Here is a 16,417-nt window from a genome sequence, read left to right on the forward strand (position 1 = left end):
GGGTGGAGTCCCGGATCCCAGTTAAGTGTCGTGAGGACACTGGAGCCAGTCAGGGAGAGAGGCCACTGCCAGTAATACACCAGGCCTGGGACCAGGACCATGACTGGAGACACTGGACCTTAGGTAAGTGTGATGAAGACAGTGAAGCCAGTTGAAGAGAGTGGGAACCACTGCCAATACTACACTAGTTCTGAGACCAGGACCATCGCTGGAAGCCCAGAGCCCATATAAGTGTCCCGTGGTCGCAGAACCTGACAGGTAACAGGGGGTATTGCTTATTCTGTACCAGGCCCGAGCTCAATCCCACTGCTGGAGAACCAGGACCCCAGGTTAGTGGTTTGGAGTCAGTAGTCCGGCCAGCTTGTGGGGCCTGCAGCTAGATTATTTGTGGTCCTGGAACTTGGACCATCGTTCGAGTCCCAGACACCAGATGAGTGCAGGGGTATCACAGGAACCAGTCAGAGAGTGGGACCCACTGCCGATACTACACCAGACCTGTAACGAGGTGCATTTCCAGAGCCCCAGATTACACCTATGTGTTAAGGGTTTCATTGCCAGTCAGGGATCAGAGACCACTTCTTGATACTGGACAAGACCTTGGATCAAGACCTTCACTTGAGTTCGGACCCCAGATGAATGTGATGGGATAGCAGGTATCAGTCAGGGAATGGGGCTACTGTCGGAACGACAGCTGGACTGGGACCAGGACCATCGCTGGACCCTCATAGCCAAGATACATGTGGCACTGCCACGTTGGCCTGTAATGCAGTGGGAGCACTGCCAGTACGATACCAGACGTACGACCATGCCTATCGTGGAGCCTCAGACCACAGGTCTGTGTGACAGGGCAGCTGGAGCAAGCCACGGAGGAGTGGCAACTACTAGCAGTGCACCAGTCCTGGGAGCAGGACCATCACTGGAAACAAGGAACTCAGTTAAGTTAAGTCGGGTAGCCGGGATCAGTCAGGGATCAAAGCTGATTTATACATAGATTAAGAGTAGAGGGATAACTAAGGAAAGAGTAGGGGCCATAAAAGACCAAAAGGTAACCTATGCATAGGAACTGAAGATATTAATAGGGTTCTTAACTGATACATTTTGTTTGTCTTCACAAAAGAGGGAGTTGATACAAATTTTGCAGTTGAGGAAGAGGGTTGTGAAGTATTGGATGTGATAAACATAGGGAGAGAGGAGGTACTAATTTAATTAGCATCTTGAAGTGGATAAGCCACCAGGGCTGGACGAAATGAACCCTAGGTTGTAAAAGAAAAAGGGGAAGAAATAACGGAAGGTCTCGCCATCATTTTCCGCTCTGAGGCCGTCTCTATGTCTTCCTCAGAGCACCGTCTTCCACATAACAGCATTCTGGAACTCTTTTCACATCAGCTTCTGTCAGAGCCGACTGCTATTTTGTTTAACTCTGGATATGCTTGCTGTGTTGCGATTATGGAAGATTTGTTACACATATCATTTGGATTATATAAATTCACAAGGAAAGTTTCAGTTTCTCAGCTATACGTTTGTGGTGCCAATTTTGCCTCCAACAATGGAAACTGTTTATCCATTGCTCGGGTTACTACACTCACAGGACATATTCCCAGAACTTGTTCCTGCAACTGTTCTGTTTCTTTAACTTCACGTGGTTTCTCTGTGATTACGGGAGAAACTGATAATTTTGCTCTGGCGAAATCATTCCCCAAGAGTAGGTTAATGCCATCTACAGGCAAGCTATGGGCAACTCCTATGGTTACCATCCCAGATATGGCGTCACACTTAGGTGCACTCGGTACAAAGGTACGGGTACATAGCCAATACCATGAACTCAAACTTCAGCGTTCAGTGTGCTCTCTATTGGATATGTTATGCCTTTCCCCAACAAGTCTGCGCCACGTTCTCAGCATTAGCTTTCTGGACCTCAAGAAGTCACATGAGTTTTCCGCACAACTTCTGATCATAGATGTTCCACCTTGTGGCCACTGCAGAATCATAGACTCGTTACAATGCAGAAGGTGGTCATTCGTACCACCATGTCCACACTTGCTTCCCTAATGAGCAATTCTCTCAGTTCTATTTCCTTGCCTTCCCCAATTAACCTTGTACTGCCCTCCTTTTCACATAACTGTCCCTTTTGAATATTTCAATTAAACATGTCTCCACCACACTCTCAGGCAGCGCATTTCAGACCTTAAACACTGGTTGCGTGAAAACATAATTCCCTGTGTCACTTTTGCTTCTCTTACCAAATACTTTAATCTGTGCCCTCCCGTTCTTGATCATTTCATGAGTGGGAACATTGTCTCTCTCAATCACCTTTGTTCGGACTCTTCATGATTTTGAATAATTCGATCAAATGACTTCTCAGCCTTCACCTCTTCAAGGAAGACAGTCATAAATTCTCCAATCTATCTTCATAACTGAAGTTCTTCACCACTGGAACCATTCTAGCGAATCTTTACTGCACCCTTTCCAATGCCTTCACGTCGTTCCTCAAGCGTAGCATCCTTAACTAGAAGCAATACTCGAGCTGAGGCTCAACTCGTATCTTCTTCAAGTTCAGCATAACTTCCTTGCTCCGGCACTCTATGCCTCTATTAATTAGGCCCAGGAGACCGTATGCTTTATTAACCAATCTCTCGACCTGTCCTGCCTCCTCCAATGACTTAAGCACATATAAACTTAGGTCCTTCTGCTCCTGCACCCATTTGTAATTGTACTTTTTATTTTATATTGCCTCTCCATGTTCTTCTTACCAAGATGATTCACTTCATTTTTTTTCTGCATTGAACTTCATCTGCCCCCTGTCTGCCAATTCCACAGGCTTGTCTATGTCCTTTTGAATTGCTACATTGTCCTCCTCACAGTTCACAATGCTTGCAAGCTTAGCATCCTTGCAATCTTTGAAACTGTGCCCTGTACACCAAGATCTAGGCCATTAAAATATGTCATAAAAAATAAGGCTCCCAAGACGGCTCCCTGGGGAACTCCACGACAGACCGATCTCCACTACAGACCGTACTCCAGCCCACAAAACATCCATCAACCACAAAACTTTGTTTCCTGTCTCTCAGACAATATTGTCTCCATGTTCCCATCACCCCTTTTATTCCATGCACTGCAAGTTTGCTCACAAGTATGTTGTGTGGCACTGTAACAATTGCCTTTGAAAAGTCCATGTGTACCACATCAACAGCATTACACTCATCAACCGTCTCTGCTTTCATCTCAAGAAAACTCCTGCAAGTCAGTTAAACGTGATTTTTCCTTAAGAATTCCTTGATGGGTTTCCTTAATTAACTCACAATTGTCCATGCCACTATTGATTTTGTCCAGGTTTATTTTTTTCTGGAGGTTTTCCGACCACCAAAGTTAAACTGACTGGCCTGTAGTTGCTGTGTTTGCCTTCACATCCTTTTTTGAACAAGGGTTTTCAGTTCTCAGGTCCTCTGGCACCACCCTCGAATCTAAGGAGGACCAAGAACCAGTGCCTCTGCGATTGCCACCCTCACTTTCCTCATATCCTTGGATGCATCTTATCTGGTCCTGGAGCTTTGTCCACTTTAAGTACAGACAGCCGAAATAATACCTCCTCTTTATCAATTTTAAACCACTTTAGTGTCTGACTTACCTCCTTTTTCGACATTTCTTGGTTGCATCTGCTTCCTTGATGAAGAATGATGAATATCTCATCTATGCCCTCTCTTCCATGTGTAAAACCCTTTCTGGTCTCGAATCGGCACCACTCCTCCATTTCCCACCCTTTTGTTGTTCATATGCCGACAGAAAACTTTGGAATTTCCCTTAATGCTAGCTGCCAGTCTCTTTTTATGTTCTCTCTTTGCTTCTTCTATTTACTTTTTCACTTCCCCTCCGGACTGTCGATATTCAGCCTGGTTTTCAATAATATTTTCGAACGGGAATTTGTCATAAGCATACTTTTTCTTCTTTATTTTAGACTGTACCTGTCTATTCATCCGAGGAGTTCTGGGTTTGGTTGCCCTACTTGTCCCCTTTGAGGGTACATACCTTTACTGTGGCCAGAAGATCTCTTCCTTGAAGGTATCCCATTGTTCATCTATTGGCTTTCCTGTCAGTTTTTGACTCCAGTTTATTCATCCCAGCTCCATTCCTACCCCATTGAAGTTGGCCTTCCCCCAGTTAATTATTCTTACCCTGCTCTTTGTCCTTTTCTACAGGCAGTCTAAACCTGGGACTGGGAGTGATCCTCAGATTATCGCTTTTGAGGACCTGCTTTTTTAATCTCCTTCCTCGCTCCCTAAAATCTGCTTTCCGGACCTCATCGCCTTTCTTCCCTCTGCCTTTGGTATCAATGTGGACTTCGACCTCTGGCTGTTCACCCTCCCGCAGAAGAATGGCCTGCAGCTGCTCCGTGACATCTTTGACCCTGGCACCAGGGAGGCAACACACCATCCTGGATTCAAGTTTATTGCAGCAGAAACGCCAGTCTGTTTCCCTAACTAACGAATAACCTATCACAATGGCTCTTCCAATCCTTTTCATCCCCTGCTGTGCAGCTGAGCCTCCAGTGATGTCACAAATCTGGCTGACTGCGTTCATCTGAGGAACCATCACCTTCACCAGTATCCAAAATGTAGAACCGATTTGCGAGTGAGATCATATCAGGCGACTCCTGCACTACCTGCCTGGTTCCCTCAGACTGCTTGGCGGTCACACATTCCCTCTCCGCTTGCATGCTCTTAACCTGCGGTGTGGAGACCTCCTTAAACGTGCTATCCATGTAATCAAGGAGAGTATTACGGAGGCAGAAAGGACGTTTGAGGACTCGTCTAATGAGGTAGTATCGGCCGAGGTTAGAAACAGGAGAGGAGAGGTCACCCTGTTGGGAATTTTCTTTAGACCTCCGAATAGTTCCAGAGATGTAGAGGAAAGGATAGCGAAGATGATTCTCGACAGGAGCGAGAGTAACAGGGTAGTTGTTATGGGGGACTTTAACTTTCCAAATATTGACTGGAAATACTATAGTTCGAGTACTTTAGATGGGTCAGTTTTTGTCCAGTGTGTGCAGGAGGGCTTCCTGACACAATATGTAGACAGGCCAACCAGGGGCGATGCCACATTGGATTTGGTACTGGGTAATGAACCCGGCCAGGTGTTGGATTTAGATGTAGGTGAGCACTTTGGTGATAGCAACCACAATTCGGTTAGGTTTACCTTAGCGATGGGCAGGGACAGGTATATACCGCAGGGCAAAAATTATAGCTGGGGAAAAGGAAATTATGATGCGATTAGGCAAGATTTAGGATGCGTAGGATGGGGAAGGAAAGTGCAGGGGATGGGAACAATCGAAATGTGGAGCTTATTCAAGGAGCAGCTACTGCGTGTCCTTGATAAGTATGTACCTGTCAGGCAGGGAGGAAGTTGTCGAGCGAGGGAGCCGTGGTTTACTAAAGAAGTTGAAGCGCTTGTCAAGAGGAAGAAGAAGGCTTACGTTAGGATGAGACGTGAAGGCTCAGTTAGGGCGCTTGAGAGTTACAAGCTAGCCAGGAAGGATCTAAAGGGAGAGCTAAGAAGAGCAAGGAGAGGACACGAGAAGTCATTGGCGGATAGGATCAGGGAAAACCCTAAGGCTTTCGAGAGGTATATCAGGAATAAAAGAATGACTAGAGTTAGATTAGGGCCAATCAAGGATAGTAGTGGGCCCCAAACACTCCTTTCAGGTGAAGCAGCGATTTAATTGTACTTCTTTCAATGCAGTATACTGTATTCGCTGCTCACAGTGTGGTCTCCTCTACATTGGGGAGACCAAGCGCAGACTGGGTGACCGCTTTGCGGAACATCTCCGCTCAGTCCGCAAGCAGGACCCAGAGGTTCCGGCTGCTTGCCACTTCAACACTCCCCCCCTGCTCTCATGCTCACATCTCTGTCCTGGGATTGCTACAGTGTTCATGTGAACATCAATGCAAGCTCGAGGAACAGCATCTCATCTACCGATTAGGCACACTACAGCCTGCCGGACTGAACATTGAGTTCAATAATTTCAGAGCATGACAGCCCCCCACTTTACTTTCATTTTTAGTCATTTTTAGTTATTTTTTCTTCCTTTTTTTTGCATTCCTTTTTACATTTTTTGCATTTATTTCATTTCATCTTAGTTTGTTCAGTTTGCTTACCCACTGTTTTTTTCAGGTTGTTTTTCTTCAGGTTTGCACTTGCTGATGTTCTATATTCAGTATATTCACACCTAATCTGTACTAATGCTTTGTCTTTCAAAACACCATTAACATATTGTTTGCCTTTGCTCTGTGACCTTTTGGTCAGCTATGTGGCCTGGTCCAATCTGCACCTTCTCCTTTGTTATCTCTTGCCCAACCCCCACCTCACTTGTTTATAATCTGTGACTTTTCTAATATTTGTCAGTTCCGAAGAAGGGTCACTGACCCGAAATGTTAACTCTGCTTCTCTTTCCACAGATGCTGCCAGACCTGCTGAGTGAATCCAGCATTTCTTGTTTTTGTTTCAGATTTCCAGCATCCGCAGTATTTTGCTTTTATTATAGTAGTGGGAAGTTGTGTGTGGAACCAGAGGTGGTAGTCCAAATGTTAAATGAATATTTTGCGTCAGTATTTACAGTAGAGAAATAAAATATTGTCGAGGAGAATACTGAGATTCAGGCTACTAGGCCAGATGGGATTGAGGTTCACAAGGAGGAGGTGTTATCAATTTTGGAAAGTGTGAAAATAGATAAGTCCACTGGGCCAGATGGGATTTATCCTCGGATTCTCTGGGAAGCTAGGGAGGAGATTGCAGAGCCTTTGTCCTTGATCTTTCTGTCGTCATTGTCGACAGGAATAGTGCCGGAAGACTGGAGGATAGCAAATGCTGTCCCCTTGTTCAAGAAGGGGAGTAGAGACAGCCCTGGTAATTATGGACCTGTGAGCCTTACTTCGGTTGTGGGTAAAATGTTGGAAAAGGTTATAAGAGACAGGATTTATAATCATCTTGAAAATAATAAGTTCATTCGCGATAGTCAGCACGGTTTTGTGACGGGTAGGTCGTGCCTCACAAACCTTATTGAGTTTTTCGAGAAGGTGACCAAACAGGTGGATGAGGGTAAAGCAGTGGATGTGGTGCATATGGATTTCAGTAAGGCGTTTGATAAGGTTCCCCATGGTAGGCTATTGCAGAAAAGATGGAAGTATGGGTTTGAAGATGATTTAGAGCTTTGGACCAGAAATTGGCTAGCTGAAAGAAGACCTGAAAGAGGGTGGTGGTTGATGGCAAATGTTCATCCTGGAGTTTAGTTACTAGTGGTGTACCGCAAGGATCTGTTTTGGGGCCACTGCTGTTTGTCATTTTTATAAATGACCTGGAAGAGGGTGTAGAAGGGTGGGTTAGTAAATTTGCGGATGACACGAAGGTCGGTGGAGTTGTGGATAGTGCCGAAGGATGTTGTAGGGTACAGAGGGACATAGATAGGCTGCATAGCTGGGCTGAGAGATGGCAAATGGAGTTTAATGCGGAAAAGTGCGAGGTGATGCACTTTGGAAGGAGGAATGCAGAGTACTGGGCTAATGGGAAGATTCTTGGTAGTGTAGATGAACAGAGAGATCTTGGTGTCCAGGTGCATAAATCCCTGAAGGTTGCTACCCAGGTTAATAGGGCTGTTAAGAAGGCATATGGTGTGTTAGCATTTATTAGTAGGGGGATCGAGTTTCGGAGCCACGAGGTCATGCTGCAGCTGTACAAAACTCTGGTGAGACCGCACCTGGGGTATTGCGTGCAGTTCTGGTCACTGCATTATAGGAAGGATGTGGAAGCTATGGAAAGGGTGCAGAGGAGATTTACTAGGATGTTGCCTGGTATGGAGGGAAGGTCTTACGAGGAAAGGCTGAGGGACTTGAGGTTGTTTTCGTTGGAGAGAAGGAGGAGGAGAGGTGACTTAATAGAGACATATAAGATAATCAGAGGGTTGGATAGGGTGGATAGTGAGAGTCCTTTTCCTCGGATGGTGATGGCAAACACGAGGGGACATAGCTTTAAGTTGAGGGGTGATAGATATAGGACAGATGTCAGAGGTAGTTTCTTTACTCAGAGAGTAGTAGGGGCGTGGAACGCCCTTCCTGCAACAGTAGTAGACCCGCCAAATGTAAGGGCATTTAAGTGGTCATTGGATAGACATATGGATGAAAATGGAATTGTGTAGGTCAGATGGTTTCACTGGTCGGCGCAACATCGAGGGCCGAAGGGCCTGTACTGCGCTGGAATGTTCTAATTCTAATTCTAATTTCCATTACTTGCTGTTTTTATCTCAGCTTACCAGCATCCACATTATTTTGTTTTTACTTAACTTCGTATTGATGGTTGCCAATTCCCCTGATATTCCATAGGCTTCAGGTTCAGGGCAAGCCTATTATGTGGCACTTTATCAAATTCCCTTTGGAAGTCCATGTACACTACATCATCCACATTACCCTCATGAACACTCTCTGTAACCACACCTAAATAACGCAATCAAGTTATTTAAACACGATTTGCCTTTTAGAAATTCCTGCCGGATTTGCTTAATCAATCTGCTCTTATCCAAGTTACTGTTAATTTTGTTTCGGAGTATAATTTCTAAAAATGGTCCTATCACTGAGATTAAATGGACTTGTCTCTAGTTGTTTCGGACATTCTTACACGCTTTTTTGAACAAGGGTGTAACATTTGCAGCTCTCCAGTTCTATGGCGCCAATCCAAGATCGGAGATGGGTTGGAAACTTCGGGTCAATGTCTCTGCAGTTTCTACACTTACTTCCCTCATTATCCTCTGATGTATCCCATTCGGCCCTTCTGACTTCGAAATTTTAAGCCTTTTCTACTACATGCTCTTTGTCAATTTTTAGCCCATCCAGTGGCTCAACTACCTCCTCTTTTATTGTGACTTTTGGATGATCTCAGTTCTCTGTGTCGAACGTTCATGGAACTAATTGAATACATCACTGTGCTCTCTGGGTCCATGAATATTTCTTCGTTTTGTTCCCAAAATACACGTTTACCATTTATATGCCGATGGGAGGCTGATGCGTTCCCGTTTCTGTTAGCTGCCAGTCTATTTGCATATTGTTCCTTTGCCTCTCGTATTTCCTTTATTAAAGAGAGTGTTTTAATGTTTCGAAATATTGTTGATCATTCTTTATTTATTTCAGAGATAATGTTTGAATTAAAATGATTGTCTCAGTTTGATCAACTTCTTATATAAAGGAAGTCTTGGAGAAGACGAACTAAAATCAGGAAGAGAAATGAAAGAATTGTGGGTGGAAAATGAGAGACAGACACAACGGGATAAATGTACTGTCAGAACAGGCAAAGGGAAAGACATACATAGAGTCATAGAGTTATACAGCGCAGAAACAGGCCCTTTGGCCCATCGTGTATGTGCCGGCCGTCAAGCACCTAACTATTCTAATCCCATTTTCCAGCACTTGACCCGTAGCTTTGTATGTTATGGCGTTTCAAGTGCTCATCTAAATACTTCTTAAATGTTGTGAGGGTTCCTTCCTCTACCACCGCTTCAGGCAGTGTATTTCAGATTCCAAGCACACTCTGGGTGATTTTTTTCCCCTCAAATCCCCTATAAACCTCCTTCTCCTTACCTTAAAGCTGTGTCCTTTGGTTATTGACTCCTCTGCTAAGGGAAAACGTCTCTTCTTATCTAACGTATCAATGCCCCTCATAATTTTGAAAATCTCAATCCCCTCCTCCAACCTCTTCTGTTCTCAGGAAACAACGCAAGCCTTTTAAATCTCTCTTAATAGCTGAAATGCTCCAGCCCAAGGCAGCATCCAGGTGAATCTCCTTTGCACCCTCTCCAGTGCAATCACATCCTTCCTATAATGTTGTGCCCAGAACTGTACACAGTACTCCAGCTGTGGCCTAGCTAGCTGTGGCTTACAGCTCCATCATCACCTCCCTGCTCTTATATTCTATGCCTCAGCTAATAAAGACAAGCATCCCATATGCGTTCCTAACCATCTCATCGCACTGTGCTGCTGCCTTCAGTGATCTTTGCCTAAACATGAATGGAGAAAAATGAGAAAAAAGAGAAGCAGGAGAGAAAAGGACTCGAACAGCAAGATGCGACCACCAGAAAAAAGGAAAGGGTGAGGGAGAGAGAGATGGCGAAACATGGAGACAGAAATAGAGATAAACAGAATGTAAAATCAGGACCGATAAAGATACAAAGACATAATGATAGGAATATATGGAGAAAGAGAGAAATCGAATAAGGGACAAACAGGCAGGAGAAACAGGATAATAAATAAATAAATGGACAACATAAAGGGAGAAAAGAGAAAGATATGCTCACTGACACACAGATTGTCAGAGGCAAACACATGACACAGCATGGGTGATAGACGGGTGTTCAGACATAAATACAGATGTAAACAATAAAAATGAGAAGCACTAGCTAAATTAAGACAAATTGATAAAAGAGGCAAGGAAGCCAACGCCAGAGAGAAGGCATTAAGCAGTATTGAGACACAGAATGAGCAAAGTAAATGGTGACATATAAAATAGAGACAAAACAGCACTATATAGAGACATTGACAGAAACAAATATTAATATGACAGGGAAAAAAATCACAGAAAAAATAAGAAAATTTGTGAAACCTACACCAAGACACAGAATCAATGAAGGGCAGTCAGATACAAATGCAGAAATGTGATGGAGGAATGAGACTGACACATATGGCCATTCAGTAATAATTCAAAACAATACCTGGAATATGTGAACAGAGCAGCGGAACTGCACCAGAGGAAGGAGATAGGCCAGTTAGTGCCGATTCTGGATTTTAGTTTTGACAGTTCTAAAGGTGGTGCATTCATGCTGCAGAATAAAGTCACTCAGTTATCTGTGACTGATCCTGCCCATTACTTACTACAGATTTATCTCCTGCGGTTCTGTCCAATATGTACATTTTTCAGCGCCTTGCATTTCCTGGAGTGCATAGCGAATTGGATTAGAGGATGGAAAAAAGTCGGTTTGCTGTGATGTGCCCCTGCAAGTTATACTGGAGCCTCAATTTTTCACAACAATTGATAATTTTGTTTTGATAAAGGAATAGAGGGATGCATATCCAAGTTTGGTGACTGCAGTAAATTAGTTGGTACAATGAATAATGTTGATGGGATCAGGAATATGGACAGGTGTGGAAAAGACTAATGGATATAGGCACTGTAGGCTAAATAAGGAAGACCTTAATACTTCTAACAAGTTCCCTAAACGGTTCTTAATGATAACGTCATCTGCACATATTACAGCTTATACAACAACGGTTATACAACAACGGTTGCATAAGCAGGATCAAAGTATTCATCTTCAACACAACTTCAGAAACTAAAAAAGAAAATTATTGAATAATAACCTGCAAGGACAGACCCGGTGTGTTCTAATCTTTGGGCCAATCCGTTCAGAGATGCTCAGATGACTTCTGAATACAATAGACTGTGAGAGAAAGGAAGGCAAAACAAAGAACAAACAAAGAACAGTACAGCACAGGAACAGGCAATTCGGCCCTCCAAGCCTGCGCCGATCTTGATGCCTGCCTAAGCTAAAACGTTCTGCACTTCCGGGAATCGTATCCCGCTATTCTCATCTGATTCATGTATTTGTCGAGTTGCCTCTTAAACGTCATTATCGTACCTGCTTCCACCACCTCCCCCAGCAGCAAGTTCCAGGGACTCATCGCCCTCTGTGTAAAGAACTTGCCTCGCACAACCCCTCTATACGTAGCCCCTCTCACCTTAAACCTATGTCCCCTAGTAACTGACTCTTCCACCCTGGGAAAAAGTTTCTGAACAGCCACTCTGTCCATGCCGCTCATCACTTCATTAGCCTCTATCATGTCATCCCTCCACCTCCGTCGTTCCAGTGAATGCAATCCGTGTTTATCCAACCTCTCCTCATAGCTAATGCCCTCCAGACCAGGCAACATCCTAGTAAACCTCTCTGTACCCTCTCCATAGCCTCCACGTCCTTCTGGTAGTGTGGCGACCAGAATTGCACACAATATTCTAAGTGTGGCCTAACTAAAGTTCTGTACAGCTGCAACATGACTTGCCAGTTTTTATACTCTATGCCCCGAGCGATGAAAGCAAGCATGCTGTCTGCCTTCTTGACTACCTTATCCACCTGCGTTGCCACTTTCAATGACCTGTGGACCTGGACGCCCAGATCTCTCTGCCTGCCAATACTCCTAAGGGTTCTGCCATTTACTGTATACCTCCCACCTGCATTAGATCTTCCAAAATGCATTATCTCACACGTATCCGGATGAAAATCTGAGATGGCAAGGTGAAAACTGAAAAAGCAGTGTCATACAGGTATGCTGCCAGACACAAGATGAGTTCATTGGTCAGCATGAGATGCAATATCAAATGAAGCAGCGACCTGTTGACATATTATCACCAAGCTTAATAACACAGCAAATGGTGCAACAGACAAAAGCTCATCGGCATTTGAACTGCTGCCTTCGCTCAAGCGAATCAGATAAAGTTAAGGGGTGATATTTCCTCCTGATGAGTTGTCGCCCTTTGTGATCATCTCTCTGTGACAGTAATCTCATACTCACTCTCTGTAATGAGCTGCGGAATAAGAATAAAGAAGCTTTTAACAGATGCCTCATCATTTTCCACTTTTCAGGCTTGAGGGGTCTGTATATGGACTATCCAGGAAAAGGTAAAGACATGTTTCGCCTATTTTGTGGCAAAAGCAAAACATTGGAATGATGGTCGTTATATCAAAGGTGCTGGAATATAAAGGGGTGGACGTTATGGAACAGTTATATACAGATATGGTTAGCTATATGTTATGCCACTTTCGATAATGCAAGGGAGAATTACGCTGAATATAGAAAGCGCAAAGTAACTGTGATAGGAACAATAAAAAAGGCCAAGCGATAGTTCGAGAATAGATTTGTGGTTAACCTTACAGGGAATATAAAGATATTCTCGTGGCATATTCACAGTGGCAGGTTTGTCAGAGAAGTGGTGGTATTTATTCGGGACAATCTACTGGTAAAAGCAGAAGACATAGCTGATGTACTAACTGATTTACATCAGTATGTCATCAGGAATATGACTTTGCCAAGGATATGGTAAGTAGGGAAGCTGTCTCAATATTGGATGACACAAAATTGGTTCAAGGGAAGGCAATAAATGGGCTGCCAGTAGTTAAAGTGCATACGCCAACCAATCGGGGTTGGATGAATTCTAGGTTGCTGCGGGAAATAAGGGTAGACATTGCGGAGATGATGGTCACAATCTCACAATCCCTCATGGATGCAGGGGTGTTGCTAGAGGAATGCAAATGTTTCAACCTTGTTCAAAAATACAGAAAAGTTATAAACTTGACAACTGCAGAGATTGGGTGGTGGGGAAGCTTTTCGAAACAAGTATCAAGGGGAAATGTAACATTCACTTGGGCAACGTGTGCACTGCATAAGGAAAACCTGTACAGATTGAGTAATGGCAAATTCTGTTTGACTAACTTGCTCGAGCGTGGGCGGAAGCAAACAGTGCAGCTGGTGTTTTGTACATGTTCCTCCAAAGTATGTTTGATAAAGCACTGCAAAAAAAGACCTTTTGGCAAAATATAAGCCTGGAATAAAAATAAGGAGGTCGCAGCATGACCAGAAAATCAGCTGAGACAGAGAAAACAGAATTGTGGTGAATGATTGTTTTCCAGAATGAAAGGAGGTATACCGTGGTGTTCTACAGGATTCTGTACTAGCACCACTGTTGTCTTAGTTATCGGTTAATGATTTTCGATTTACTGGTATCAAGCACAAAATATAATTTGCAAATGACATGCAACAGTGTGGAGGATAGTTAAAGAATCATATAAGTATATAATGGCTACAGCACATAAGAGGTCCACGCAGGAAGGATGTTCCCGATGGTGGGGGAGTCCAGAACGAGGGGTCATAGTCTAAGAACACGGGATAAACCTTTCAAGACTGAGATGAGGAGACATTTCTTCACCTCGAGAGTGGTGAGCCTGTAGAATTCGCTACCACAGAACGAAGTCGAGGCCAATTCATCGTATGTTTTCAAGAAGGAGTTAAGTGTAACTCTTGCGGCGAAAGGGATCAAAGTATATAGGGGGAAAGTGGGAACAGATTACTGAGTTGGATGATCAGCCATGATCATACTGAATAGCGGAGCAGGCTCAAAGGGCTGAAGGGCCTACTCCAGCTCCTATTTTTTATGTTTCTATGTTTCTATAACAATTACATTTTGAAAGTGTGCAGTCAGTGATAATATGTAAGTAAGTGTTTTTTAATAAGCAAGACAACCCAAAGTAAGAATTTCCCAGGAATCTTCGTGCGAAGAATGCACTTCGAAATTGATCAGTAATTTCTGACGCACTTCCTCTTGCTCTCTTGCAGTTAATTTGATTGCCATCGTGATCCTATCCCGAGGAAAGTGCGGTCTACCCACATGTATCACTCTCTACCTGTTGGCCATGGTTGTGACGGATCTATTGGTCATTATCACTGAGGTCGTATTGTTTCGGATTAGTTATGAATTTTACCCAGGATCATTACTGTCCATCACTCCTGTGTGCAGTATCATTGCTGTCCTGACTCGTGCATCCAGAGACAGCTCGGTCTGGTTAACCATCACTTTCTCCTTTGATCGCTTTGTTGCTATTTGTTGCCAAAAGCAGAAAAGAAAATATTGCACGAAGAACACAGCATCTGTGGTTATAGCAACAACGTGCATTCTTCTGAGTTTGAAAAGCATTGTTTGGTACTTTATATATAAACCACAGGAGATCATCGACAATGTACCGTGGTTTTGTGATCCTAAACCAAGCTATTTTACTGAACCCGGATGGGTGGCCTTTGACTGGTTTGATACGATTTTAACTCCAATGCTCCCATTTGCATTGATCTTGCTACTCAACGCTCTGACGGTCAGACACATTTTAGTTGCCAATCGTGTCCGCGAGGGATTAAGGGGACAGACCAAGGGAGAGAATCACATCGACCCAGAGATGGAAAGCAGAAGGAAGTCGGTTATTTTACTCTTCACAATTTCTGGTTGCTTCATACTTCTATGGTTGACCTATGTTACAGAGTTCTTCTATTATAACATTGCAGGGACAGCTCTCCTGGACTACAATCACTCATTAAATACTTTTGCTCGCGTCGGATTTATGCTGCAGAATTTAAGTTCCTGTACAAACACTTTTATTTATGGGGTGACGCAGAGCAAATTCAGAGAGCAGTTCAAGAGCATTATGAAACATCCGATTATCATGATTACGAAACTTATTTGCAATAAGAAGTGCTGAGCTCAGTACAGAGGCAGTAATGGTCGTTCCCAGTTCAAACTATGGAAAATAATAAAAAGAGAAAGGATATTTGGAGTCAGGCCGCTATTGTTGGATGATGCGCCATTTTGGTTCAGGTGCAGGAGAGTCATTTTGATGACATTCAGCTGAGATATTTTGAATCTTAGTTCATCCCTTCCGTGCAACAAGCAATGAATCGCATCCATAGTGATGCCTCGCCATTAAGTGGAAAGACAGACCTGGCTGCTGTTTAAGGTAGATATTGTGTAATATTGCAAATTGAATTTTGGCTTTTCTTGCTGAAGGAATAGAGTATAAAAGTAGCGGAGTGGTGCCGCAACTGTACAAGGCAGTCGTGAGACCACACCTGGAGTATTGTCTACAGTTTTGGTCCCCCTACCTGAGGAGGGATGCAGTTGCATTGGAAGCAGTTCAGAGGAGGCTCACGAGATTGATTCCAGGGATGAGGGTCTTGTCTTATGAAAACATTTTGGACACTTTAGGCATTTTCTCTCTCGAGATTATAACAATGAGAGGAAGTCTAAAGGAGGTATATAACATGATTAAGGGGATTGCCAAAGTAGATGTAGATAGGATGTTTCCTCTGGTGGGGCAATTTAGACAGAAAGGTCATAGTTTTAGGATAAGGGACAGCAGATTTAAAACAGAGATGAGGAGAAATGACTTCTCTCTTTGGGTCGTGAGTTGTTGCAATTCACTACCCCAGAGTACGGTGGATGCCGTGACTAAGGAGGAGACAGACAGTTTTTTAATTAGTAATGGGTTGAAAGGTTATGGAGAATGGACAGGAAAATGGAGTTGAGGCCGAGATGGGATTAGCAATGATCGTATTGAATGGTGGTGCAGGCTCGAGGGGCTGAATTGCCTACTCCTATTTCTTATGTTCTGATGTAACAAGGTGCCATTTTTATTTACTTGTTAAAAAAAAAAAGCTGAATAGAATCTGAAATTTTACTGCATAACCATGATGAACGTCTACCATTTTGGATATGTTTGGGGGGGCGACCTACCAGAGGAAAGACACAGTGGCCAGGTCTCTGGCACTGAGTCTGGCTCAGAGGCTCAGAAGGGAAG

At 43.7% G+C, this 16,417-nt stretch overlaps 1 protein-coding gene across 1 annotated transcript; it reads left to right on the forward strand.

The window, feature by feature from the left end:
• The first annotated feature begins 14,488 nt into the window (after positions 1 to 14,488).
• On the forward strand, positions 14,489 to 15,322 carry LOC137364608 (probable G-protein coupled receptor 139). Its single transcript, XM_068027701.1, has one exon. It carries the CDS (start codon positions 14,489 to 14,491, stop codon positions 15,320 to 15,322), a length of 834 nt encoding a protein of 277 aa, XP_067883802.1.
• Positions 15,323 to 16,417: the final 1,095 nt, after the last annotated feature.

This window comes from Heterodontus francisci, unplaced genomic scaffold, assembly GCF_036365525.1.
Source record: "Heterodontus francisci isolate sHetFra1 unplaced genomic scaffold, sHetFra1.hap1 HAP1_SCAFFOLD_257, whole genome shotgun sequence".
NCBI lineage: Eukaryota > Metazoa > Chordata > Chondrichthyes > Heterodontiformes > Heterodontidae > Heterodontus > Heterodontus francisci.

Coding starts and splice junctions, on each gene's coding strand:
- LOC137364608 (XM_068027701.1), top strand. CDS start 14,489: ATGGTTGTGACGGATCTATTGGTCATTATCACTGAGGTCGTATTGTTT.